The sequence below is a fragment of the Simochromis diagramma genome, unplaced genomic scaffold (assembly GCF_900408965.1).
Source record: "Simochromis diagramma unplaced genomic scaffold, fSimDia1.1 OVJJ01000293.1, whole genome shotgun sequence".
Taxonomy (NCBI): Eukaryota; Metazoa; Chordata; class Actinopteri; order Cichliformes; family Cichlidae; genus Simochromis; species Simochromis diagramma.
The window spans coordinates 10,164,451-10,192,107 of record NW_024386801.1 but is presented as its reverse complement, the minus strand read 5'-3'; the positions used below and the strand labels follow the sequence as shown (position 1 = coordinate 10,192,107).

At 41.0% G+C, this 27,657-nt stretch overlaps 2 protein-coding genes across 3 annotated transcripts; one reads left to right on the top strand and one right to left on the bottom strand.

Moving 5' to 3' along the window:
• The first annotated feature begins 629 nt into the window (after positions 1-629).
• idh2 (isocitrate dehydrogenase (NADP(+)) 2) lies at positions 630-18,516 on the top strand. Its single transcript, XM_040025686.1, has 11 exons — positions 630-825; positions 5,607-5,698; positions 9,580-9,745; positions 12,707-12,867; positions 12,960-13,103; positions 15,414-15,550; positions 15,780-15,931; positions 16,047-16,159; positions 16,371-16,468; positions 16,555-16,647; positions 18,113-18,516. The coding sequence occupies exons 1-11, from the start codon at positions 708-710 to the stop codon at positions 18,195-18,197; spliced, it is 1,359 nt and encodes a 452-aa protein (XP_039881620.1). The 5' UTR covers positions 630-707; the 3' UTR covers positions 18,198-18,516.
• Positions 18,517-19,363: 847 nt separating this feature from the next.
• Positions 19,364-25,713, bottom strand: znf710a (zinc finger protein 710a). Of its 2 annotated transcripts, none has more exons than XM_040025682.1 (5): positions 25,587-25,713; positions 21,973-23,500; positions 21,028-21,219; positions 20,759-20,933; positions 19,364-20,354 (listed from the first exon to the last, which is right to left on the bottom strand). In XM_040025682.1, the coding sequence occupies exons 2-5, from the start codon at positions 23,041-23,043 to the stop codon at positions 20,185-20,187; spliced, it is 1,608 nt and encodes a 535-aa protein (XP_039881616.1). In that variant the 5' UTR covers positions 23,044-23,500; positions 25,587-25,713; the 3' UTR covers positions 19,364-20,184. The 2 variants fall into 2 exon arrangements, with proteins under 2 accessions (XP_039881616.1, XP_039881617.1); XM_040025683.1 differs by having other exon boundaries at positions 22,003-23,500.
• Between the last annotated feature and the right edge of the window lie 1,944 nt (positions 25,714-27,657).

Here is a 27,657-nt window from a genome sequence, read left to right as displayed (position 1 = left end):
TCATTGCGATTTGTGTTAATGACGTAGTACTTTTGCCTTAAAACCAAGCAGATTTATTCTGATTTAGTTATTAGGACATTACATTGTTGCTGATTATTTCAGTGGGTTTCCTCTAATATGAAGATATGATCCAGCATGTATTCTACATAATAAATTACAGGCCTACATTAGCTAGATCTTAATGAATATTGGGTGACTGTAAATGCGCAGAGCTTCAGAAATTAATTTAATATATTTAGAAAACAAACAGGTAATATTTCTACAATGACCATTAGATTGGAACTATTTTGTAACAACTGTAAAAAACTTTTAAACTCCGCATTAAGCTTTGAGTAAATGAGCCTGATGACTTTGTTTGGGTTATTATGGTTTGTACAGAAAAGAAAGCCCGCATATACTCAATATTTATCTTGCTTGCAGGCTGTGACCTTTGTGTGGATTACCCCGTAGTTCACCTTGATTCAGTCGGGGTTATCCGGTCTCTATAACGAGCCTCTGTGGTGTTTAACCGCCGTTTTGTTGCGGTCCCTCCTCTGGGTATGTGTGACTCTGACGTAGCACTCAGCGTCTCCCGCCGGGGAGGGGAGAAGGGCGGTGCTGCTGCTGCTTGTGACTATATTGCAGCGAGCCGCGGAGCGTTTGCCCCCCTCTTTAGCTCTGTGTTTCGTCGAGCGTTCACCGCAAAGTGTTTTCGGTCCCGGGAAGACATGGCTGGATACTTGAAAGTCCTCAGCTCCCTTTCGAGATCTGCTGGAGCTGCTTTTTCCAGAAACCCGGCGGTGCTTGCGCCGGCTGCAAATTGTCAGACTTTGCAACAAAGAAACTGTAAGTGGAGAGATAGCCGGTTCATCCCGAGCATCATTATGTTGACCGTTAACTGCAGCTTGACCTGGCCTGGTGTTAACGTGGCCTCTTTAAAAAAAAAACAAAGCAAAACATGTAGCTCTGGTTGCATTTAGGTGAGCTAATGCAATGTCAGCGTACATAGAAAAAGCCGATATCAGGTTAGCCGGCTATTCTTACGGAGCTAACGTAGCCGTGCTAGCTGACTGTGCTGCTAGCCAAGTAGGATGCGGTTAATACCTTTAATGGTTTCCTGAGCGCAGGGCACCGATACTTTAAATGCCCACGACCGTTAAATGGCCGTTAACATGTTTGAGTTAACGGAGGCTGTTTAATGATAAAAAATGTAAACGTCGAAAAAAAGATGAGTGCAGCCTCAGCGAGACGACCCGTCTTTGTCTTCCTCCATTCAAACTTTGAGGAACCGTGGAGGACAATGTAAAGATATGCGGACTCGAATGAATTAAAACGGATAAACCCTGGCAGGCTTACATACCTTCTACTCTGACCTAGAATATAAGATTCATAATAAAAGTGGCGGTGCAGTGCAAAAGCTGACAGTTGATGAATTAAGCGAATCTTCCGTTTTTAGCCGTGTTTGCGGATTTATTTTATTTTATTTTTCCAAAGCTGCTAATCTCTGAGGTGGGTAATAAAATAACCACGAGAGGAACCCGGTTAAATTCTGTTGTCCAAAAGGATGAGCTGCCCGTCAGCCGTGAGATCGTCAGTGCATGATTTACTTGGGTGAAACTTTTCCCAAGGTCAGTTACCGCATACGAGTCTCCGCTATGGAGAGCAATGGCTGCCGCCGCTGCTGCCGTATGGCGCTCTCTGTCCTACATTACGCTTCTCATCTGGGTTGCATCCAGGCTGCTGCTCATAAAGACCACATCTCACCCTGCTATTTAGACTGTAAAACACTGTGCGGCTTGTTACTTTTATGTTCCCTCTAAATGTTAACAAACAAGACTCTAAAAATAAATAAAAAGGGAGATCAGGCTGAATGGATTTGTGTTTTTGCGATTCGGAGAGGAATCCTGTTTTATGACGTGCGCTCTGCAGCAATCCCAGATTAAATGCGGCTGAAATTATAAGATGTATAAGATAAAAGAACAAAAACGCACTAGCATGACCAGCTACCGTTCATAAAATAGTGGGTCAGCTGAAGGACGCTGTGGCTCAGATCCGATTGAATCACCGGCATGTACCTCTTTGATGGTGGTTAGGGATCATACCCCAGGACTGTTTGTTACAGCAACGCCTCCAAACGCTCTTTATCACGAGGATTCTTATAAAGTGATCGCATGATTTGATAACACTTCCACAGTATGATAGAATCGTGTTTCGTTTTTCCGAGGTGTAAAACCTGCGTGACACACTAAAAGTGGAAGATTGACAGTGTTGATTGGTTTCTTTTGTTCCAGCCACAAGTTGCATTGTGGTTTAGTAGCACCTCTTTGCTGGTATGCACTTTTTAAAAATTTTAACAGCTCTTATAAAGCTGACCCAACATGTCGTTAAACTTGATTTGAATTTCACAATCCCGTGTAATGCTGCTTTATTTGTAAGCTTCAAAGCTTTTGCATTGACCACTGTTTACTATCGTGATAGTGAATGAAAAGTTCATTACCCGAGCCTCGTAAATGCCTTTTCCAAGTATTGGATTAAAACTTGATGTGGGCTAAGGCTTGTCCTACTGTGTTGAAAGTTAACCAGGCGGGACACCTAATCAATGCTTATTCTGTTGATTTCCTTAAGACACACATCATTTTGGATTGTCCTTGACTGCTTGACCGTAATTTCCACAAGGCACCTCACAGTTCAATTTAAAATTAGTACACTGTGCTAAAAATGAAGGGTATTTAAAAGCTCTAAATACTCCAGTCCCACACTGCAGGCTAGGTGAGGTCATTAGTCTTATTGTTTCCCTCCTTTCCACTATTGAACGTCTTCTGGTTCAAAGTCACAGTTTAAAGATTTCTTTTATCACCTGTAAACAAATTCTTCTCCAACTGATTTCTTTGTCCTTCAAGAAAGAGAAATAATAAAAAAAAAACTCTGAGCCTTCTCAAGTGCATTTTTAGCATTAAAAAAGCCTTATGTGCTTATTTTGAATCGACAGAAGAGCCAAGTCACTGTGCACGTTTTCAAATGATTATCTTGGTTGCATATTTCTCCAAACACCTGCCTTTGACTTTAGCTACAAGTGGTCGAACAAATCCTGCAGATCTGTCCCCGATGCATGCGCGAGTGATGTGGCATGCAGGCCCACATGACTGTGCTTCAGCTCGCCCTTCAGCCTCCAGTTTGTTGATACGCTCATAAGTTACATAACCTGCTCAGCTCTCTCCTGGGCTCCCCTCCCTCCGCATTGTGAGAGTAAAGTCTTGATATTGCAGTTTTAGGTTGAACAAGTCAGAAATTATGCCTGACAGTAGTTAATGTGTTAACGAAACAACGCTGGAAGAGTCTGTACTCTTCCAAAAGCAGATGGAGGAGGGCAAAGTCTGTTATGGAATTGATTTTTAAAAAAAAATCAAATCTTGATTTGCTTATGAAATGTGAGAAAATGGTTAAATTATTTGCAATTTCCTAACCAACCATTAAGACATCAGATTACTTGACTGTGCCCTCTGTCTCTTGGAAAGAAAGCAGCTCTTTCTCATATACAGCCTATAGTTTTCCCCATTTTTCTGAAAGAATCACTTAAGTGATTTATTGCAATAGCTTGTTTATTTTGCCAGCAGACTGTTTCAGCTCAAATTGCTGTAAAAGTAATTTCCGGCATGCAATTTTCAAACAGAACTTGGAAATCCATAAAAAGCTTTTCTGTTCGTTTTAACATCGCTGCCAGTTTATTGTTGGGAAGTAACCGAAGTCATATTGATGGATTTGTTTTAAAATAAAACTGCTGACAAGTCATCATCCTAGTTTCCTTTGTTATGTGCCAAAACTGAACATATTTCCTTCTTCAATTTCCAATAGGTTAAGGATTGTGTGATACAGTTGTGTGTCAGAGCCAAAACAACAGCAAGTTAGCAGAACATAATCACTTTTTCACCATTCTTTTACAGACATTGCATTCGTTTCTGTCTGTGTAATATGCTATCCTATAAACATAGTTGTAACATAACACAAAGCCACAACTGTTCTTCCTTAGAGGTCATTTTCAGTGCACGGTCGCCATGTTTCTGTAGTCAGCAGGGTGCGGAGGATAAGAGCAGAGGCTGTTTTGACAGGTGCTACCATGGCTTCAAAATCCCAGCTACATCAGATGTCTTCAGTCTCAGACTAATGCTTGAGTTTTAAATGGATATAATATCTTCCACTCTTAAAAATGTTGGCTGTACCCTGTTTCCATAGGACACCTTGTGTTTACTTGAATTACTCTTAGGGCAGTGGGGGAGCATAAGCTTGGCTTGGGAAATTTGAGTCACTTGATTCTCTGCACCTCCCCCCTGTATTTTCCTATTCACTGAAATGTTCCTGCTGGCAGCACTCGCACACTGAGTAGGCTGAGAGGAGATATGATTAAACATACTAATCCATATCAGTCCTAGTGGACAGAAAAGAAGTAAAGAGACAGTCTTAAAAAGTCAGTGTAAAAATAAAGCACTTTGTTTTCTAATGAGGTTTGATGGTTTTAAGAAAACCTACAAATAAATTATTATTTTTTACCTGTAAGAACATATGCATTTCTCAAAATAAAGAATGGCTTTAGAGTAAAGCAAAACTTGCTCTAATCAATAATATTTGGTCTTTTATTGAAGTGGTGTTTCTCTAAAATGGCTATTTACCGTGTGGTCAGTTGGCTATTCATGCTAACTACAAACAAGGATGTGTCAAGAAGTATTGAATGGAGCTGTAGTGATTAGCTCATAGAAAATAAAATGTCCAAATTTTTCAGTAATTTTGTTTTATTTACATAGCCCCAAATCACAGTAGTCGCCCTAAGGCGCTTTATATCATAAGGTAATGATGCTACAATAATGCGAGAAAACTCCAAGAATCAAATGACGCCCTTTGAGCAAGCACTTGACAACAGTGGGAAGGGAAACCTCCCTTTTAACAGGAAGAAACCTCCAGCAGAACCAGGCTCCTGGATGACTTCCTACATAATCTTTATATATTATCTATATAGCAAACTAAACATTAAACTAAAAAATCTCATCGATCCAAAAGATACACCGAACCATATGCTCTAGTTTAAAATAAACAGTTTAGATTCACACTCTGTTACATGCAAAGATTTTCTATAAGTTTTCTTGCCAGAAATTGCCAGTTACATTTTTAACTTAAAAAAAAAAAGTTCCTTTTTGTGGTTCACTTGGCCCAGTTTAGAAGGGAGTTGATTTTAGAGTCAGTATAAATCTGGAGCCATGGATATTTAGAAATAACCTTCAACATAACATACCAAATCTAAATAAGCACAAATGAGAGATTTCATCCTTCCAGATCCAGGGACTCTCTTCATGCATGTTTTGGATGGAAATTTGAGCTGTGGTTGGTGCGAGGAGTCTGCTCTTGTGGATGCAAAATAGAAATAGCCTTGGGTCCAAATTGATTTCAGCTTTTTGTAGCTTTTAAACACATTTAGGATTAAACATTAAATTTTTAAATGTTGGTCTGACCAGACGGGTTTTCATCCTCTTGAGCATAATTCATTTCCTTTTCTTTTTTCCCCTTAATTAATGCATTTATTCTATGATTGGCACACAGCAGTCTCATGTTTTTTGTACTTCACGTTTTATTTTTGACAGATGCCGACAAACGCATCAAAGTGGCGAACCCAGTGGTGGAGATGGACGGAGACGAGATGACCAGGATCATCTGGGAGTTCATTAAAGAGAAGGTGATAAAGTGGCATCCAAGGTTGAAGGGGGAAAACTGAGCCCATGCAGCCTGACTGGCAGGCTGGCAGGTGGCTGTGTGGGAAGTGTTATGTAGAGGATTATGTATGTGTGTTGGGGAGGGGCTTTGGTAATTCAGTGGCTGATTTTCTCCAGAGAGAGCAGATGTTGTTGGCTCAGGAAGAAAACGCAGAATAGCATGAAGTTCAATCATTGAATGTTTTTGACAGCTGATGAGCAGTTTTGTCTTGTTAACAATCAGTGATCCCAAAGTACATTTTATGGGTTTTTTAGGTACTCTCAAAGGGAAAATGGTACATTTAATTATTCCCTAAAGTCATGCAAATTAAAACTCAGGTCTTTGTGAAACAGGCTAGGGGATCTTTAAAATGCTGGTGAAAAAATATCTTCGGGGCAGAACATTTCTGGCTGTTTACACAACGCTCGCTTGCTTGTCAAGTTGTCTTTTAAGATTTTGATGGGGTGCTGAATATGACAGTTAATTGGCTGTTTGGTCCAATCAAAGCCAATTCTATTCATAGTTTCTAAAAGATGTCACATACTTGCAGAAATATCTGTCTGGATTGCAAAACCAGGGTTAATGCGACTCAGTTTTACTGCATTTGTGTAGCCAAACTGATGGGTAGTTGCTCATGTGAATGGCAATGCTTGCAAGCAAACCTTGTCTCACCATGCCATACATGCATGCAGTCAGCCACACCAAATCCACCTTCATCAACAGCACCCCAGGTTGTTAATTGTAGTTGATGTTAGCTACAGGACAGGTTTACCTGCCATTTGATTCAAGTTATGAGATATATATTAATGCCATTAAATATTGTTTATCTTAGCTAACCAGAATGTCACAGATTTCTTTGCTGCTGTCACTGAAAGATAACTACAGCAGCCCTGAAGCTAATGACTCAAAGATTGACGTTTGTCAGCAAACATTGGCTTATTTGCCCTCACCTTTGCTCTGACAATATCATTAACCTCCAACACAGCAGCACAAACGACCCGTCCAGGTTTAAAGTGAATTTAACTGTATGCATCTCTGAATATGAATTACAGTTTCCCACAACTTGCAGTTTGTCCGCATATATTTCTTTTTTTTGGAAGGTGCTCTAAATACCCATGGCTAGAAATTGATGGAAATTTTATAGGATTGTGCTTTAGTTCTCTGGCATGTCCACGATTGGCTGGTGTGTTGTAACAGTGTTTTGCCCTCCGGATCCATGTGTTGATCCTATGACAGAAAATTGTTGTTGGTTCAGTGTGTAAAATATCGCCACTAGAAATCTGAATTCTGTCTTCTTCAATTCAAATGCATAATCCTAGCTATGTTAGGACCAACAAGTCTGTCTACACTTTAACTATAGGGAGTGGAGCCTGGCAGTCTGGTGTTTATGTCGGTTGTCAATATGCCAGGTGTCTGCGTCTATTTACTCTGGAGGAGGCTGTAAAACCTTGTGATAGGAGCCCGTTATATGATGATGCTTCCACTTACTGGCTCCCAAGCCTATCTTTTTTTTTTTTTTTAATTTTTTAATGGGTTCTTTCTAAGATTCTAAGAATCTTTTCTGTTAAGTAACCTGGATGATTTCCACGTTAAATATGTTCTTAAGGCTGCCTGATAGTTTGCTGATTTCATTCTGATCACTTTATTAATATAGCAAACAGGGCTATGTTTGTACAGCAGTTTTCACTATCTAGAGAAAACAAACACACCCTGGAACATAATAATTTCAATTAAGCTTGGGGAATTGATACAGCGTGATATTGCTTTTTTTGAGACAATATTGTATTGCTACAGGGGCACCAAATTGATATTTCATACTTGATAAGATTTATATTTTATTGACTAAATTAAAATACTCTGGCAAGACTACAAAACAAGCGGGCTCATCTCATGCAGCACCACCCTGACACAATGTTAGCTGACCAAACTTGCATTTAATTGGCTCAACTGAAAACCCATTCAACACTGGGCACGCTTTGCTTGACAAAGCTACCTTCTAAATCAGTGCAATGGCTCAGTCACATGAGCAAACTCCTTGCTTCTATAAAAAATAAATAAATTGGTGGCTGCCTGGTGATTTTACTGGTGAATAGTTATTTACAGTTAATTGCAGTTTTCACGGTATTAGCTGTATATTTACAATTAGCTGCTGTATTATCAGAAACTTGACCCCATTCAGTTATAGATTGATGGCAGACTGACTCTTTCTTATTTTGCATTTTGCAGGTTTTAGTGACAGTGTTGGTGTGCTTGATGATCTCATTTTGCAGGAAAAAAATAACTGATATAATCTTATTGGATAAAACTGATACTGACAATGTTTAACTTTGATATGTTGTTGTAATACTTTGTGATTTTTAACATTCCACAATATTTGGCATATTGCAAAATGTTAAACATCACTATCATATTGTGAGTGAAGTATTGCGATATCGTATTGTGGAGTACCTCGTGATTCCCACCTCTAACTTCTATATGCTTTTAGTGGTCTGAAAATTTTGAAGTCTTGAACACCTAATGCAGGGGTCAGCAACCTTTAACACCCAAAGAGCCATTTGGACCTGGTTTCCACTCAAAAGAAAACTCTGGGAGCCGCAAATACTTTTTGACCTCTAAAATGAAGATAACACTGTATATATCGTTTTTTACCTTTTATGCTTTGTGTGAACAACTAAGGTGTGTTAGTTATGAAATCCATGAAGTGCTAATGAGAAAATTACATTTTATTTATGTAATTAACACATTTTGAACTCTTAAAGAAATATAACAAAAGGAAAGACACCAATCTGAACTAAAATGATCCATGTAGCAAACAAAAACTGTTGTGAGCTGCCACCCTTATATCGCTTTTGGGCTTTTGGAGCCTTGACCTGACTTTTAAAAAATAATTGGAAAAAAAAAAAGCACTATGTTGCTAAAAAATGAAAAGTAGATATTTGCAAAATTCTGCCTAAATATGTATTTTACCAGGTTAATGTGTGTGGCGGGGCGTGGTCTGCAGCGCCGCTGCAGGGGAGGCGGAAGCACCTGAGCGGCACCCACAATCACGCCTCGACACCTTAACGTCTGCGCTATCTCTGCTGTTGTTGGTATATGTCGGGCTGTGAGCTACAGCAACCGTGTGTGAAAAGTGGTCAATAAAGAGATGCTGAAAAGCATGTTCATGGTAACCTCGTCGGGTCTGCCGTGATATGTTTACAATGGGACTTCTGCTCCTGAACCTCTGCGCATATCCCATATGAGCACAGCGTCTGCAAATCGGGGCTGTACGAAGTTACTTTCATCTTTACGCAGGACTGTAAGCTGTCATCTGTGAGGCGTGAGCGGTGTTTATTTTTAACATAGTTCACGGAGGAGAATACCTGCTGACATAATGTGGATCTGAAGATCCATATTTGGCCTACCTGAAATGCACGGCGTTTCAGCGGGTACACCGGCTTCCGCGAGTGTGACGCTTATTTTGAGCAATGGAAAAAAAAAATAAAATATAATTTTATTTCTATATTTCAATATCACAATCTTCCAATTTAGAACTACAAGTTTTGTTTTGTTTTGTTTTTTAAAAAGAAAAAAAGAACTAACATAAATAAAACACACTTCAGCTAAATACTGCGTCTCCGGAGCCGCAGGTTGCCGACCCCTGACCTAATGCATCACTTTACAGTACAGTACACTAATGCAGTATTGTTATAACAGTATCTGTTATGCATCAGTGTTTACAAGCAGGTGGTAAGATCTTTTGTGACACATTTGCAAGGCTGCATTTCTGTTCAGACATTACTCTGTCCGTACCTGGTTTTGCATTGTTGGTACCTTTTTTGGGGGGGCCTTTTAATTAATTAATTGTAATTTTTGATTGTTTAGCTCATCCTGACCAATGTTGATGTTGAGCTGAAGTACTTCGACCTGGGTCTGCCATACCGTGACCAGACTGATGACCAGGTCACCATCGACTCCGCCCTGGCTACCAAGAAGTACAGCGTGGCGGTTAAGTGTGCCACCATCACACCTGACGAAGCCAGAGTTGAAGGTCTTTACCAAATCTTTAATCGCCAATTATTAATTTCTAGTTTCAGAGCACTTTAGACTTAAGATTTTCATTCTCTCAAAGTGATTGCTACATTAATTCTGCATATTTTTGAATACAGCGCTGTAGGGCTGCAACTCAAGATTATTTTGTAGTCGATTAATCTGCCAATTTTTCTTCGATTAGTCAACAATTGTTTGTTGTAGTAATTAGTAGGGGTGCAATGATACACAAAATTCAAGGTTTGGTTCCATACTTTGGTGTCACGGTTCGATATTGTTTTCAATACAAAAAAATGTTCATGCTTTTTTAATTTATCATTTATTAAAATGACAAATTAAAAAGTTTTTAAATTTAATGTTGCTGAAACAACAACTGAACTATCTGATCAAGAAATCACTCATCTTTGGAAAAGAGAGTTTATTACAGAGAAATGGCTCTTTCCAATATAAAAGCTATACTATACTCTTCTTCTGGGCTATATTCTCAGCAGCATATTAAACATATCAGGTCGCCATAAGGAGAATCATGTGCTAACGGCTGTCTAAAAATGACGTGGGTAAAGTTTGTAGCATGCATGCTTGTTGTTTTTGTCTGCTTCCACTTGTCTTTGCACTAGGATGATGTCAGCGTAAATGTGCAGTCATATTCATTGTGTTCCCACTAGTGCTGTCAGCGTTAATCTGAAATGACGTTAACGCCAAGACATGGCAAATCTCCGTTAACGAGCTACCGCGGATCGCCCCGTGCGTGGGGCTGGACTGTGTCAACACGTTAACGAGCAAACTGCGCTAACGCAGTAGTTCCCACCCATGTAATTGAGCATTGCGTGGCACATTCGACATACTGTTTTACTTTTGACCATGACACGCTTACCTTCAGGGTCATACTTCACATGAAGACCAAAATAGTTCCAAAGGCCAGATCTGAATGAGGGTGGGGGAGGTTCAATTTGCCATGTTGCAACGAGCTTAGCTTCTGTCTCACTAGCTTGCGCTGCGCTCAGTGGATCTGCGCTCGACAGTGCAGCCTAGGCGGAGTAGTCGAACGCAGATCCACTGAGCTCTCAACACAGACAGCATCGTCAGAAGGAAAGTTGATAAAGTAAATTAAAAATTCTGTATTGTTCGATACATATGCGTACCAAACCGAAAGCACTGTATCGAACGTTCAATCTCGATACGAGTATTGTTGCACCCCTAATAATTAGATATGTTTTTAACATAATAATGGATTGGATTTATATAGCGCTTTTCAAGGCACCCAAAGCGCTTTACAATGCCACTATTCATTCACTCTCACATTCACACACTGGTGGAAGCAGCTACGGTTGTAGCCACAGCTGCCCTGGGGCAGACTGACATTTTGACACTCAATAAGACTGTCAAAATAAAAATGAAATAAATAAAAAATATCAAGTAATTTTATTAAATAATAGTATTTGTGCTAGTAGTATTTTAAACAAAAAACAATGTGATAGTAGGAAAGCAAAGTTGGCTGAGGTCTAAGTTCAAATAAAGCTTCAAATGAAATCAAAAAGATTTTTTTTCCCAGTCCAAAAAAAAGTTTACAGATGGTTCAGTTCATGAATTCATGATTGCAGTGGACATGCTCTGGAGTGAAGCTTGCTCTTATCTTTGAGAATATGTTATCAGCTGTTCATAACAATGCTAAAGATGCTCTCTGTCATGACTTAAGCCATTTGAGAGGCGCATGAGCGTCTTTACAGCACAAACTCATCTGTATGCCGTAATACTAGTAAAACAGAACAAAGCAGAATTACTAATCACAAATTTGGTTCTATATCATTGTTTCTTAGATGGTGTTGTGTTCAATGACAATCAAAAAGTTTAAGTAATTAAATAATAAATGACTAAGTAAATAATTAATTATTGATATGCTCCAACCCACAGATTAAAAATCTAACATTAGTGGAAGAGGTTTAGTACTCGGAATAAACCCTAATATAACGCGGGTGGGGGGGACTAGAAGACAGTGTAGATACTCTTATTTAATGGTTTACTCATTTCACTCATTAGCTAACAAAACTGAAACGGTGTTTGCTTAGCAAGCGTCATCCTGAGGAGTTTCCGACAGGTAAGCTAACATAAGCATTACTGAACAAACATTAAAATAAGGTATCAACGCAACGCACTTAACACCCTAAAACTGATCCATTCAGTGTTAATGTAACAGCTCTAGGGTGCCGGCGCTCTAAATGCTCGTGCACTGCAGTTGTGCTGTCGTGGAAGGAAAGCTAAACTTTGCACTTTATTTGTTTTCTGTGAAATGCTTTCACGTTCAAAAAAAAATAAAAATCTCCATTTCCATTTTCTGTCCCTGTTTTTTGCCGTTCCACTGCATTCTCCTTCGTTAGCATTGAGTGCAGTCTTGGCAGACGATATAGGTGATACTGCCCCCATAGCTTTCTGTGTACAAAAACACATTTACGTGGTATTAGTGTATAATGCATTGACAATACAATTCTGTGTCGATGACTTTTTAAAGTGGCAATTTTGGGCTTAGTAGATATAGATTAAAAGCAGTGTGCATGGGCACACGTTGTTTAATAAGGCACGTTAAGTGATTAATTTTAAAGCCGTTGAATTATTAAAACCTTCCTTTGACAGAAGGCAGATTGCTTTGAAAAAAAAAAAAAAAAGCCTTCACAGACTAAAATGTCAAGCATCTCCTGTTTCACTTTGTATACCTGTATGCCTTTTAGAGGATTAATAAAATTAAAAAGAAAAATCATCCCCTACAGGATGGCTACAAATTCAGTTAAATAGTTTATTAATGCATGTTTTCCACAAGTACCCATTGTAAAAAGGTAGCAACAGGTGTTTTCCCCATATGAATGCAGCTATGATCTTGTAAACTGCAAAGCTAAATAGGTGTTCACCAACACTGCACATGCGTGAATGATTGACTTACCTATAATTTTTGTTTGTTTTTTATATAAAGAGTTTAGCCTGAAGAAGATGTGGAAGAGTCCCAACGGCACCATCAGGAACATCCTGGGCGGCACAGTCTTCCGTGAGCCAATCATCTGCAAGAACATTCCCCGGCTTGTTCCTGGCTGGACACAGCCCATTACCATTGGCAGACACGCCTTCGGTGATCAGGTGGGGCTTGATTTTGTTTATTTGTTTTTCCCACATTTTGAGCCAGAAGTAGTAAATATCTTTCTGTCTAACTTTCTGTGTTTCTTCTACAGTACAGAGCAACAGACTTTGTTGTCGACCAGCCCGGCAAATTCAAGATAATCTTCTCACCTGCTGATGGCAGTTCAAACAAGGAATGGGAGGTCTTTGACTTCCCTGCGGGTGGCTGTGGAATGGGCATGTACAACACAGATGAGGTTAGCAGATACTTCTACTTAAAGAAAACATGCAGATTTTGGTTGTTTTTGTTGTTTAAATTCTTAGAAAATCACAACAAAACTGTAGTCGGCCTGTCGGTACGAGCCCACATTTGTTTCTATTTATGTGTGTTTGTTGAGGGCTGTTTTCCACTGGCTAATATTTACAGTAGTAGTACCCTGTTGTGTGTTTAAGAAATTCACAATAAACAACAGTTCCTGCATTTACCTTGAAAAATGACCCAGCCGACTCGTGCCAGTGTGGCTAAATAATCATCAACAACAACAACAAACAACTTTAACAGATCAAGTGTCCATAGCTAGTAACAAAAGAGAAAAGCTTCTTCATGTGAGTAAGATCTTGGTCTTAATGAATTCCTGCCTGTTAATGAAACATTGCTGTTAATTCCAGGGGCTACCAAACGTTGTGCCCTGAGATTTTCTATAAACAGTACAGTTTGACTGAGCAGGAAATTTAAATTGGAGCTATAAAATATTAGATTTATGTGGCAAAATAAAATGTCATATTATGCTCTTTTAGTTAGCAAAATGTACTGCTTATGGCAATATTTTTTTTTAATATTTTGGGTGACCAATTGCAATCTTACACATGGGTTCAGGCAGAAATGTGAATACCAGCAGGGCGAGTGAAGTTGTGACAGAACTAGGAAGGTCCAAACTGAAGAAGGACAAAGGAAAGAGCTTGTTCCTAGAAAAAGGCCTCTGTTACATGAATGTGGTTTTGAACCTTCTTGCACGGACCTGGAAACTGTATTTTTGTAAATTATACAGCACATCGGTCTCCACAATGGGCTTAAACACTATGAACTTCTTCTAACACCTACGTGAGAACCACGGGGACATGCAAAGAAAGAGTAGAACCATCAAATGTTCAAAATATTAGAAATACTGCTATACCATAAACTTTAAAATACATGTTTACAAATGTTTACATTTGGTGTTATAAAGCAATATTATATGTTTGGCCTGTAAAGTGTTTTATATTACTGAAATGTTTACCATTTTAATATTTTTACATTCTTAAACATTTGCCCAGAAGTTCTAAAAGGAACATTTAAAACATATACATATAAATGAGAACCTTTAATTATTTTTAAGAATATAATATAAAAGGTAAACAATGTAAATACATGGACATTTTCATATAGTGAAAAGAACAGCTGACGGTGTTTCAAATTGGAGGCAATATAACCTCAATAATGTCACTAGATTTTAAGAAAGTGTCCAATAGCAATTTTTCTAATGTTACAGAGAAAAAATATAGAACAACATTTGATTGGTTCTTGAAATTAAGCATTGTAGGCTTAAATGAGCAGCATTTTCAATGAGCTACTGTCATTGATGACACACTACCTAATTTGAAGTGCGACTCTTTAAAAAAGCAGCATTATAGTACCATGTTAGTGAAACAAGTCAAATATAAACACACGAGTAGCAGAAGTAGTGTTTTTCCCTGAAAAATGTAAGCAGTAGTGTGAGATGCCTGCTTAACGCACCGGTTAAACAACAACTGCAGTAAGTTGATCGAGTTGAAACGAGTTACTCCTTACTGATCATATTGGGGATTTTTTCCCCTCAAGTAGTGGAACACGTTTGTAAAATATGCAAGAGAGTGTTCCCCCTAAAGGTAGCAACGCTACTATTTCAACAAAGTACTGTACTTTGTTAAAGTAGCTCCTTTTAGGTGCACAATTGCTACTGGAGGCTAACATGTGGCTCTCGCGTGTCAGACCTGTCTGGGCTTGACTGGTTATGCAATATCGCAACATGACGTTTTTATTGGATGTAAAAATTTATACCAGCATTATTGTGGATGATATCTTAGAACACGGGTCTATTTAGGGTGGCGTGTAAGCAAATGCGAGTACAGGTCTGGTTTTTAAACTTTGCTTGCTCTTTGGTGTAGGCTTCAAATATTTTTTTTTTTCATTGGTTTCTTAAAAAATAGAAGAATTTGTATAAAATTTGGTATTGCAACATCCAGATGGTGTTAAAAGATTTGCTTAATTCTACGCCATAGTTATTTAACATCTGGGTTGTGTGTATTATTGTCCTCATATTGTCTGAACTCTCAAATGCACACCGCAGTCTCTGCAGTCCTCTATCGTCGTTTCAACTCTTTGCTACTGTTTTGTTTGCCTTCATCAGCACGGGTCTGTTTGATTTTTACAACATCAGAGGTCATCGCAGATGACTTTCAACTTGATAAGGGGAAGGTTGTTAGCCCCTGTTCAACTGATAAAGCCTTCAGCAGTCATGAACTGTTTGTTTCTTTATTCCCTTCATCAGTCTATTACAGGCTTTGCACACAGCTGCTTCCAGTACGCTATTGGCAAGAAGTGGCCCCTGTACATGAGCACAAAGAACACCATTCTTAAAGCCTACGACGGCAGATTTAAAGACATCTTCCAGGATATCTTTGAAAAGTGAGTGTCTTCTAGCTTTCTGCTTATGTGTGCACATTTATCAATGACCCATTTGTCCAGTGTCATTTGCACAATTATTGTTAAATCAACAAATGAATTTAATTTAAGATCAAATTAATTAGTATTAATCTAATTAGTATTTGGTCCAACATTTATAACCATTTTATCACTTTAATGTTCTTTTTAAGAAAAAGGAAAAAACAATCTTATTGTGTTGTGTCTTCTGCAGGAATTACAAGCCAGAGTTTGACAAACTGAAGATCTGGTATGAGCACAGGCTTATCGACGATATGGTCGCCCAGGTGCTGAAGTCTTCCGGAGCCTTTGTGTGGGCTTGCAAGAACTATGACGGAGACGTTCAGTCCGACATCCTTGCGCAGGGTGAGATATTCGGAAAACATCACTGTTATAAAACACTGAAACCTGCAAGCATATCAGGCGCGTGCCAGTTTTTGGGTAGTTGCACTAAAAGAAGATGGTGTGTTTCCTGTTTTAGGCTTTGGCTCTCTGGGACTCATGACATCAGTTCTTGTCTGTCCTGATGGCAAGACTATTGAGGCTGAGGCAGCCCACGGCACTGTGACCAGGCACTATCGTGAGCACCAGAAGGTTAGTAACCACCAACCCTGTGGGGTCTGTGTTAGTAATCTCAAGTTTCTGCTTGCATAGGCAGCGTCATCTGTAGAGCTATATTGCCATCTTGTGGTGAAGAATGTAATGACAAGTGTCTGCAGATGCTCAGATCTATTAAATATTTGATGCTGCAGTTGATATGTTTAGTAGTTTTTAATGCACACAGTGTCTCCATCTCTGCTTTCAGGGTAGGCCAACCAGCACTAACCCCATTGCCAGCATCTTTGCCTGGACCCGAGGCCTGGAGCACAGAGGGAAACTTGACGGCAACCCTGACCTCATAAAGTAAGAGAGGTTTAATATTTCAGGAAACTTACTCATGCTAATGTGAAATGTGACCTTTTTTAATAAATGTCTGCATTTTTCTGCAGGTTCGCCCAGACACTGGAGCAGGTGTGTGTCGCGACTGTAGAGAGTGGTACTATGACCAAGGACCTGGCAGGTTGCATCCACGGCCTGTCCAAGTAAGTTTATTTCCCTGCTGACACCTTAGTTTGCAGTGTAGTTGCAGACTTACTGAAATCACAGTATATATACTCAATAATCATTTTGTTAGATGGTTTTTGCTGCTAGAGTTCTGCTTTGCTTCAGAACACTGGAAATATTAAGTAATATATTTGAACATTACCACGTTCACTGCAGAACACATTTAATTGATAAATCGTTTTAAACTCAACCAATCTAATCAACTAGTTTTACTTTAACCTTGTGACATTAAGGGTTTACTGCTTAACCTTTACATTTATTATGTAACAAGGGAATAGGATTGAAGGAAGTCTTGATTACCCTAACAAATATTTGATCAACAAAAGTAATCTGTAGCCATTTTTTATTTTGTTAAATCAAAAATGCCAAACGTGTATCATCTTCAGCATCTAAGGACTTGCTGCTTGTTATTTTTATTATTGCATCAAATAATTTGAAGATATCATCTTGAGCTTTGAGAACTAGTGGCATCCATTTTTCACCGCTGGATGACATTTTTATAAAACACACAAATTTTCACAGGAGAATTTGCAGATTCATCAGTCATACAAAAAGTCATCAGTTGCTGCATTGATTTTGAAGGATGCTGCCATTCAGGCCTTGGTGCATCTTTATGTTTTGGGACATTAAGCCTATGATGGCAGCCAGAAAATGAATAAGGTTTGACGCTATGGCTTTAATCTTTAATTATTGATAATCGTGTGGATTTAACCTCAAGTTAAACCCAAGACAGCATTTAATCTTTGCCCTCATTCTGACCTGCACTTTATGTAAACTTGTCCTCATCTTCCGGAATATTTGCGAGGTTTTAGGCCTCTGCCAGTTTTCATTACTATATCTTTTTCAGCAACTTATTTAAAAAGAAAAACACAATTTAAATTTCACTTTCAAGGTTGACAAAAAGCAAGATTTATTTATTTTTTCTAGGATGGCTTTTAAAGTCAATCAAGGGAATATTAAGTGTGTTTTAATTGAGTGAACGTTTCTGATTTGTAATGAACAAAATAAACTTCACATGTAACGCAGGATTTTCCAAGTGCATCTGCTTAAGAATGATTTATGTCAAGCTTGTAAAATGTTTACTCAAGACTTCTGTAGCCTTGTCATCTAGTTCCTCCACGCTTTCGTGCACATTTAGTGTATATACTTATCTGTTTGTTGCATTGACTCATTTGTTTGCTTGAAGGCATTGCGGTTTTCTCATCTGCCGCTGAATGAATGCTTCATATAATACGCTGTTGTCTAAAAGCTACATGCAAAATGAAACGGGCACAACCTTGTAGTACTCAGTTGTAGTCTGTTTAATCATGATATGTAAAATGTATTATTTTAATAATCCCTGTGTAACTAACCAACAGCATTATCTTGTTTGTGTTGCTTGCATGTTTTTACGCTTTTGTTTTTCTGTTGACTTTTCTGATGTGCCGCGTCCTGTCTTTTCAGTGTCAAGCTGAACGAGCATTACGTCAATACTACAGACTTCCTCGACGCCATCAAGACAAATCTGGATAAGGCCCTCGGAAAGTGAAGGACTTGAAAGAATATGATAAGCACGAAGATGGCAATGTCACTCTTCTGTTTTTGTACCTCATTTTTAACTTAAAGGTCAATAAATCCACTCGCAATTTAATCAGAAGGAGAAAAAAGTACTGTCTATAGGATTACGTAGTTCTCTTAGGTTTTTAAATCGTTGAGAATTGTCCTTTGAACCTCATGCCTCCCTTACTGTCTGTCCCATTACTTGCAGGGTTTTATTTTTGTAATGTGAAGTATTCAGTACTATGTAATGCCTTGGGCAAGACTGAAGCCTGTGTCACACACATTTGCCAATAAATCTTTTAAACCACTGTTTGTGTTTTGCGTCTGTACAAACGAGAGCTCTGCCACTTTAAAGGTAAATAAATTTATTATCTTACAGTATTGCCTGGTACACAACATTGTACATACAACTCTATCAACATTATCTCCACACTAATGTCTAATACAGAAAGCCATTTAAGATGAGCGTCTTACTTGTGTCATCACAAAAAAGTGATGGAGTGAACACAGCAGCTGAAAAACTCAAAAATGAGCTTTCTTCTTCTTCTTCTTTTAAATGCATTATATCAACATTGCAAATGGATACCTTATTCGTAGGTTACAAGTTTGAAAAGCTAAACACTGGAGAAACTGAATATATTGAGCATTTCCAAATCATTTTGCACAAGGTCCGTGGCCCTGTCACATGTTGGGAGGTTGTCGTTCATCACTCGAGACCAGTGTACAGCATGATGGATGGCATGCTCGTGTAGACACACTAGGGCACTTAATATTTCTGTCCGAGTTTTTTGGGAGGACAATTCTTGTTGAGATTCATCCATTTAAAAAAACAAAAAAACCACACAACTGCAATACAAATGCGGGGCTTGCTTTTGAAAAATGCTGCAGTCCTGTGAAGGCTTGGATCAGGGAAAACGGTGAGGTTTTGCTGAAAGAGATGCTGCACCACAGTCTGTTCTCTGTGGTAATCTTTTGAAAAGATCTACAGATGGGTGGGAGGGAAACCTGAATGTAATTTCTGGAGGTCTGTGATTGGACCCCTAGAAATTCAATGTCCCAGCTCAACACAGCAGCAAGGAAAGGAATCCAATGGCGCCAGTAGCTCTGAGATTTTGATCTAATTCTTTGGTAAAAGGGATCCAACCATTTTTTAAAAAAAAGTGTTTTTCTTCACGTTTTTATTAGCATCTTAAAACATTCCACATAAACAGTTACATTCATAGACTAGAGATCAATACAGGGTGACGCTTGTTAATGCAGTAATGTAAAAAGTAGACACAGTGGTCCTCAGTGCAACGCACTGATTGCAGTACCAGCCAGCGTACTAGAGGGCTGATACATTCTGTACAATAATATACAATAAAACACAGATTGCAAATCCAGTGGCATTTTCAGTCGTTTTGCAGTTTGTCACAGTTTAAATCAAAGTGAATCATTAAGTTCTGCAACTTTATTAGCTTTGGCAAGTGAAATGAACAGCAACACCTGTTTCCTTCTTTAACCCATGAGCTGACCACAGAGAGGGGGACCGGGATTGTCTGAATGAGGACGTGCAGTGAGACATCAACATATGCACCTATGCCTGTAGCTAAACTTGTGCTTTTCAAATTGGGCTCAGATGATGTTTAACTGTTGTTAAACAACTCACAACATATACAAATGTGTGTAGATATATATATATATTTTTAAATCCTTTGCTCCTATTTTAGGCTGTCCATTTCCTTCAAATATATTTATCTGTAATTATTTTTAAATGTTTTAGAGATGAAAAATATGTAATTAGATTAAAAAAGTATATATTTTTTTAGTTTCCAGTGCATACTGATGTGCAGTTTTGCTAGGCTTCTTCACGTCCTTGAAGAGGAGCCCAAGCACTTTGCCTTTAACAGCAAAAAAACCAAAATAAAACAAAACAAAAAGCAATCCTATTTTCATTAGGTCACACCTATATTCAATTTTGGGTCATTTTTAATAATTCACGCAGTGTTGAAGCGTCCGGCACCCTTTCCGAAGGTGCTGTAATACTCCATTTGAGAGAGTTTAGAGATGTCAGGTGTGTTGGTGTTGTTGGCCCGGTTTTCTCGCTCACTGAATTCAAAGCTCTCCTCTTCGTAGTCCTCCTGGCCTTCTGTCTCTTGGGGGGGCTCTGAAGAAGGGACAAAGGAGGATACAAATATAATTCTAGTTTCACCACACACACACACACACGCGGAGCTCTTCCTAAAGACATATGGCCACATTTAGGACAGCCTGTAGATTGCCCCTCCTCGGTATCAGTCTCTACTGATAGAGACAGGCATGTCTAATCCAGGCACTGCTATATTTACTGAGCACACGAGGAGAGAGTGACAGAAACATCAAAATGCTCGAATACTAGATTATAGTACATGCTGAGTCAAAGTGCATTAGGGACAGACTGAGTGACAATAATGCGACATGAAGCTCACCCCAAACAGTCCCACTGGGAAATTTGCCACACATCACCCATCAACAAATTCAAATAGCATCTGTTTTAATTCAGAGTTTAATTAAAGTCACCAAGCCACTCACCGTGTCCATCTATCGTGGTGTCCATGATGCCGTGTTTGACTTTCATGTGTCGACTCAGGTTGCCCTTCAGGTTGAACTTGCTGGTGCAGTAAGGGCACTTGAAGGGCTTGCTGCCAGCGTGGAGATGCATGTGGCCGAGGAGGTTGTACATTCTGTTAAACGACTTCCCGCATACCTGAAAGACACGAGTACAACAGTGAGTATCGCTCCCTGCTTCATCCCAGCGAGATCCAGGTGATTTTGCGAAAGGTGCCACTTGCTTCCCCCACCTTGCATTTGAAAGGCTTCACCGGCAGGTGGACAATCATATGCGTTTTCAGGGTCTGCTTCTGGACAAAGGTCTTGAAGCAGACATGGCACTGGAAGGGCCTCACGCTGGCGTGGATCAACATGTGTCTCTTCAGGTTGGCAGACAGGGTGAATTCTCTGGCACAGACATCACACTTGAATTCTTTCATGCCCTGGGGACACAAAAAAGTGTTTGCGTCCTTTTAATTAATTTGGCTTAAATATATGGTCGGGTGGAAAATAAATAATGAGTCACAGAGAGAAAAAAAAAAATCACAAGGCGCTCACATGTGTGCCTGTTTGCTGCAATTGAGCATTTGTATTCTGGCTTTTTGATCCTACTCGTGTAGATTATATTTCTCCCCACCCCCACTTGTTGAGTGACAAAGATGAAAAACCCTGGCAATGGGAAGAATAAACTAAAAGTTTTTTACCATGTTTTTGACTTTTATTTTAATATTCAACAAAGCGTGTTTTATGAATAGAAGGGTTTTGTTTTTTTTTTAAATTTAGTCTAAAGTAGACTATACAATGAAATGGAGAGAAAGACTAGAGTGATTCATCTGACACAAAGGGAAGTAGCTTTGCGAATGACATACGACACAAAACACATGCTAGTGGGGGGTTGAGACGCATACAAAAACTCAAGGTCTTTGAAGGCTGTGTTTACAAAGCAACTGGTTTCGGAGAAAAGGATGTGATGCCATATACCCTGTTTTTTTCCATGAGAATTCATACTGCAGACTCTTATTGAAAGAGTCCAAAATACTTCCCTTTTAACCCATAAATCTCTTTTGTGCTCATGTTGATAATCACATTTTTCTGCTTTTAAATAGTGATGTGTTGCTGCATGAAGCTAGCATACTCCTGAGTGTATTTTGAACGCATCAACTGGTAGACGAAGGCACATCATTGGGTTTCAGTACCTTAAGTGGGAGGGCGTGCGCTGCCAGTACCTTGTGAGTGAGAGCGTGCTGTCGGAGGTGGTGGATCTGGACGAACTCCATGCCGCACTCGGGGCAAACGTAAGGCCGCACGTTCTGGTGCTTCATCAAGTGGTTCTGCAGCTGGCTGCGGTAGGCGAAGGACTTGTTGCACTCTGTGCACTGGTACGTCGTGGGTCCCTGATGGCTGGTCAGGTGACGCTTCAGGTGCGCATAGGTTGGAAACTCGAGGCCGCACTGAGTGCAGACATGGCACTGGCCGTTCTCGTGTTTGTTCTCGTGGGTCCTCAGTTCACTGGGGTAGGCAAAGCCACGGCCACAGAAACGACAGCTGTAGGGTTTCACGTCTGAATGTTGCAGCATGTGCCTCTTCAGGTGGCTCGTCTGCGTGAAGGCCTTCTCACAGACGGTACACTTGTGCGGTCGAGTTCCCTGGTGCGTGAGCAGGTGAGTCTGGAGGTGACTTGGCTGCTTGAAAAGCTTTCCGCAGTGTATACATTCATGAGGCTTAATTCCATTGTGGCCCAAGATATGTGTTACCAGGTTGTATTTGGATGTGTATGACTTCTCGCACATGCGGCACTTCCAGCGCTTCAAGCCCTCGCCTACGTCTACGCAGTAAGACTCATCGATCTGCACGTTGATGTCCAGTCGGTCAATCTGCATTCGTCTTGCGAGACCCTCTGGGTCTGACCACAGCATGGCTTGGTTGTTCTCCTCATACTCTGTTGGCATTGCCATATCTGCAGACTCATAGGCCACCTCACTGGAATCATAATAACGATTCTCCACAGGACTGCTTGTTTCTCCGGTGGTCTTAAGGTTCAGTGCCTCCTCCTCTTCTTCTTCTTCCTCTACTACTAACTCTTCTTCTTTCCTCACTCTTTCCCTACCAGAGCTTTCATCTTGTTCAGCCTCTGGCTGTCCATCTGTTTGTGGCCTGGATGTGTCTCTCACACATGAAGGACAGTTTCCACAGGCTTGCTCCTCTTTCAGAGTACCTTGCTGGATGACTGGATCATCTGACTTGCCAGGACTACCCCTGCTGTTCATGTGAATACACGAAGGAGGGGTATCAGAGTCAAGTCTTTCACCTTTAACCTGAGGCTGTGGACTGGGTACATTGTGCGGATGACCCTCTAATTCCCCATCAATCCTGGGCCTTTTGGTTCTCCCACGGGGCCCAGGGCCGTCTTCTCTCACTGCAGTGGGGCTGCGGCTCTAGCTCCCCAGCAGGCTCAGCCAGGTAGTCCCCATTGGCCCCTATCAGCTGGTCAGCATACTCATACTCCACTGACTCTGGTGGTGGAGGGGGGCATTCTCTGGGCTCCCCTGTGTAAAAGCCATTAGGAGCAATAGTCGCCCCAAATATTTCATTCTGGGAGATGAGGCCAAGAACGGCAGCCTGAGCCAGAGATAGCACGACCACAGGCTCCGTCTGTGTGCCCACATCCACTTGGCCCTCAGTCATCTTTGGGTATGTCCGCACCAAGCGGCCACTCTCCTCCTCCTGGAAGAAAACACACACACACACAGACATACACCATAAGTCAAAATGAACTAGAGGCAAAACTGCATCTGTGTCTCTCTGTGCTTTCTATTATTCTGTTGTTACAAAACCTGTTGCACAATTTCTCCTCGCATATTCTCGCTTCCTCATTTGCAATCTATCAGGTCAAAGGCAACACAACCATACAATTTAGCCTTTAAGGTTCAGCATGTCAGACTGACCCCAGCAGCTATAGAGTCTTCCTTAGCTGGAAATTAGGGGAGAGTATTAAGAGAAGGATTCAGTGCTACTCCGTGAAAGCTGCGTTCAGACTACGCCTTGTGTCTTTGCTCTGAATCCAGAGAACATTAGATTGAGGAGATAAGACAGATCTGTGTTAGCACCCGGCTTCCTTCCTTGACAGGCTTTAGAATAACAAAGAACACAACAAGGGATGCAGGTCCAGCCAGGATGTTGACTTCCGTGGACTGTCCTCAGCACTTCCTGTGGGGTCCTGGGACAGCCTTGCTGACCAAAGTTAGCTCATCACTGGAGCTATCTCTGCCATTCATAAAGGTGAAAAGTATCTCAACTCTATACTAAGAGATCCCGCCGTAGCCAACTTTATAATGCCTGCCACACTGGGCTTCTTTAACAAGATGATATATGCCGGCAGGCAGTCTCATATCCATAACAGACATTCGATTGAGCTTAGAGCTCATTCTGTATTCCAGACCAATGCATAAGATTCGCTAACTTAATTGTATGGTTCGGATGTGTTTCAGACCCACACGCGCATGTTTATCCTGCCGCCTGTAAAAGCAGAACAGTGAAACTATGGGGAAGAAATTGTGGTATGACCAGAATTGGCCCTCTGTGGTAAAAGAGAAGCGGGTATTGCATGCCACTAGTTTCACGTTATTTCTCAGCATGGCTCCGACGAGTAGGAAAATGTATAGTGAGAAGCTGACCCCTGGTTTCTTTGCAGACAGCACTCTAGCCTTCACACTGCCATATAAATAAGAGCTGCTTCCTTTCCTGACACAATACTGAGAGAAAAGAAAAGAGTGGATGGAGAAAGGAAGAGGAGATAGAGAGCAGGAATAAAGGTGTATGTGTGAGTGAGTGTGTGTTGGGAGAGGGGAGTAGACCTGGATGCCCTGATAACCACGTCATTTATAATTACTGCTTTTAAAGTAGTCAGACAGAGACAGACTGTGTGTTTGTGAGAAAGAAAAGGAAAGAGACTGGGTGTGTATTTGAAAGCGTGCGCGCGTGTGTGTGTGTGTGTGTGTGTGTGTGTGTGTGTGTGTGTGTGTGTGTGTGTGTGTGTGTGTGTGCGTGTGTGTGTGTGTGTGTGTGTGTGAAAGAGAGAGAAAAGAGGGAGGGAGGTTTGAAGAGAAGGAGAAAGAGCTGTGGGCGGGGGAGGAGTGGAGGGAGGGAGACAGAGAGAGAAATGAGATGGAGGGGCTGAAAGATAAAGAAAGAGGGGAGGGGAGGGAGGGGAGGGAAGGGTAACGAGAGATTGAGTGAGCATGTGAGAGGAGGGAAGAGAGAAAGGAAAAGGATAGGGAGGGGGTGTGTGCGAGGGGGGAGCCGGAGAAAGACAGAAAGACAGAGTGAGTGAGTGAGAGAGAAAGAGGGGAAGGAGGAGGAGGAGGAGGAGCGGGGGGAGCTGTAGAGAGAAGAAAAAGCACAGCAAAATGAAAGGCTGACAAAATGAAAGAGAAAAAGACAAATGACAAGTAGACAGAGAAGGTAGGGTAATAATTGCAAGAGTCCGTACTTTCACATTTAAAGTTGCAACTGAAAGACACCTAAGGACAAACAGAGCAGAAGCAGAAGCAGAAGCGTGCAGCACAGAGATAGAAACACAACTATTATTATGATATTTTTTTTAAAAAAAAGAAGGATGTTCCTACTGCAGCACTCATGTGAATGTGGAGGGGGAAAAAGTAATCTTGCTTCCCCTCAAAACACACAAAGACAGACAAGAGTGCAAACAGCTCACTAACAAACTGCAAAACAAGTAATCGCCACCTCCTCCTCCCCCCCGCCACCCCTCTCCCCTCTAAAATCTTCCCCTATCTTTCGGTTACAAACTCACCACATTGTTCCTTGAGTGATGTTTAAGGTGTTTCAGGGATCTCATCCTTCAGGAGAAATGAGTGGAGTAAAAAAATCCACCTCCTATTTATATCTGTGGGAGAGTGGGGCGGTCCCACGGCTCATCCTCCTCCTACTGTTGCTGTTATCAGAACTGACTGTGCCTGCCCCCCCTCACTTCCAACAGCCCTCCACCCCACACACACACACACACATGCACACAACACACACACAGCATCACCCCATTTCTTTCTCTTCCTCCCACCCTCTCCTTCCCATCTCACTTCTCTTTCTCTCCTCTTTTCTCTTACAAACACACACACACATCTTATCTCCCTTTCTCACTACGTACAATTCAGCATGACCCTTCAACACACATTTCTGTTTAAGGCACCCAGAGACACGGGCTCTATCGTTTCTTGATCACACTTCATACTTTGCATTTCCTTCTTTCTTTTTTTTTATGAGTATGTGCTCAAGCGCACAAACAATTATAAAATCTAATCAGCAGTTCCTCTCTGTGCATTCACACAGATATACGTGGAAAAACACACACAGAGACATGTTTATAGATGCGCGCGTGTGTAAGCGTGCACAGATAGAGGCATGTGCACACTTTCACAGAAACACACAAACCACTCAGAGACACTATGGGTGGAGGTGTGTCTGTCAGTGGCAAAACAGTCAGACAGATAATGTCTGAGAAATGTTCAAATTTGTAACTTTCCAGAGAATGTGTAGTTTGCTGCCGTTGTTTCTAGATTCAAACTAATTAACTATTGAGACAGCCTGAAGTATACTGTCTGAGAAATTCAGAAACAAAAAAAAAGAGTGACAAAAGAAAAGAGAAGGAGAAAGAAAAGGAGAGAAAAAACATTAAGGAGAGAGGGAGGGAGACAGACGTGGGGGAGAAAGAATAAGGAAGAAAGAAGCAGAGGGAGGGGGAGTGAAGCTGGGAGAGGAAGAACAGCGAGGGAGTGGTGGTGGTGGTGTTGGTGTTGGGGGGGGGGGGGAAAGAGACAGAAAGAAAAAGGGAGAGAGGAAAGAGAGCTGGGGTGGGGGAGGGAAGGAGAGAATGCAGCAAAAAAAAAAAGGAGGAAGAAGGGAAAGGAGAACTGGGGGTGGTGGGGGTGGTGGGGGGTTGGAGGCAGGGGCATAAGAAAGGATGTGGCAAAAGAAAGAGAAAGAATAAAAGAGAGAAAAAGAAAGAGGGGAGGGGGAGTGGTGGAGAGGGGGTGGGGATGGGAAGAGAGATAGAGGGAGGGTTGAAAGAAAACGCAGTGAAAGAAAAGAGTGCGGGGGGGTGGGGGGGGGGGGTGGTGTGCTGGAGGAAAGGAGAGAGAAAAAGAGAGAAGAAAAAAAAGGGGGGATGGTGGAGTGTGAAAATAAAAAAGAAGAGTCCATCAGCAAGAGAAAAGAGAAGGGGTGGGTGGGGGTGTTGGGGGGGGGGGGGGTGCACAGAACAGAATGAAGGAGGAGAGGAGGAGGTGGAGGAGGGTGTGGGTGGTGGGGTGGGGAGGGGAGGGGAGGGTGAGAGCAAAGGGAATGGAGAGAGGAAAGGAGATAGAGAGACGGAGAGAGTGAGGAAAAGGAAAAACAGCAAGGGAAGACATTAACTATTGAACTTCCAGATTTCTTTCAGGCTGTGTTGAGAAACAGTGCGGCAGAGTACCTGCGGGCTGAGTACAGGTTGTGTGCTTAAGTAGTCTTCACTAAAGATGATCCTGATAATTAGACAGGTATTCTGTTATTCCAGTGCTTACCTTACCTTTTTTTTTTTTTTTTTTGTTACTAGTAAACACGTGTGTGTGAGTGCGTGTGTGTGTGTTCGTGTGTGTGTGACAAATAAAAAAATAAATAAATAAAAAGTGGATCTGAGATGTGCGTGCGTGTGTGTAGGTGAGGGCGAGTGCGACAAACACTGCGTGGACACATGCCAGTTGTGACTGTAAGACTGAGGACCGTGCATAAACATTTCCTACTAAATAACAGGAAAGGGCAAACCTTGAAAACCTTGATCAATCATCAGCAGCTGGGAGTGCTGCGAGAATGAGAAAGATAGAGAGAAAGGG

Bases quoted from the DNA above. Each gene is read 5' to 3' on its own strand.
- idh2 (XM_040025686.1), top strand. From the start codon at position 708: ATGGCTGGATACTTGAAAGTCCTCAGCTCCCTTTCGAGATCTGCTGGA. The intron at 15,551-15,779 runs GTGAGTGTCTTC...TGTCTTCTGCAG, and splicing joins TTCCAGGATATCTTTGAAAA to GAATTACAAGCCAGAGTTTG. The intron at 15,932-16,046 runs GTGAGATATTCG...TTCCTGTTTTAG, and splicing joins GTCCGACATCCTTGCGCAGG to GCTTTGGCTCTCTGGGACTC.
- znf710a (XM_040025682.1), bottom strand. From the start codon at position 23,043: ATGAACAGCAGGGGTAGTCCTGGCAAGTCAGATGATCCAGTCATCCAG. The intron at 21,220-21,972 runs GTACTGAAACCC...TTGTGTCCCCAG, and splicing joins CGCACGCCCTCCCACTTAAG to GGCATGAAAGAATTCAAGTG. The intron at 20,355-20,758 runs GTGAGTGGCTTG...TCCCTTCTTCAG, and splicing joins CACCACGATAGATGGACACG to AGCCCCCCCAAGAGACAGAA.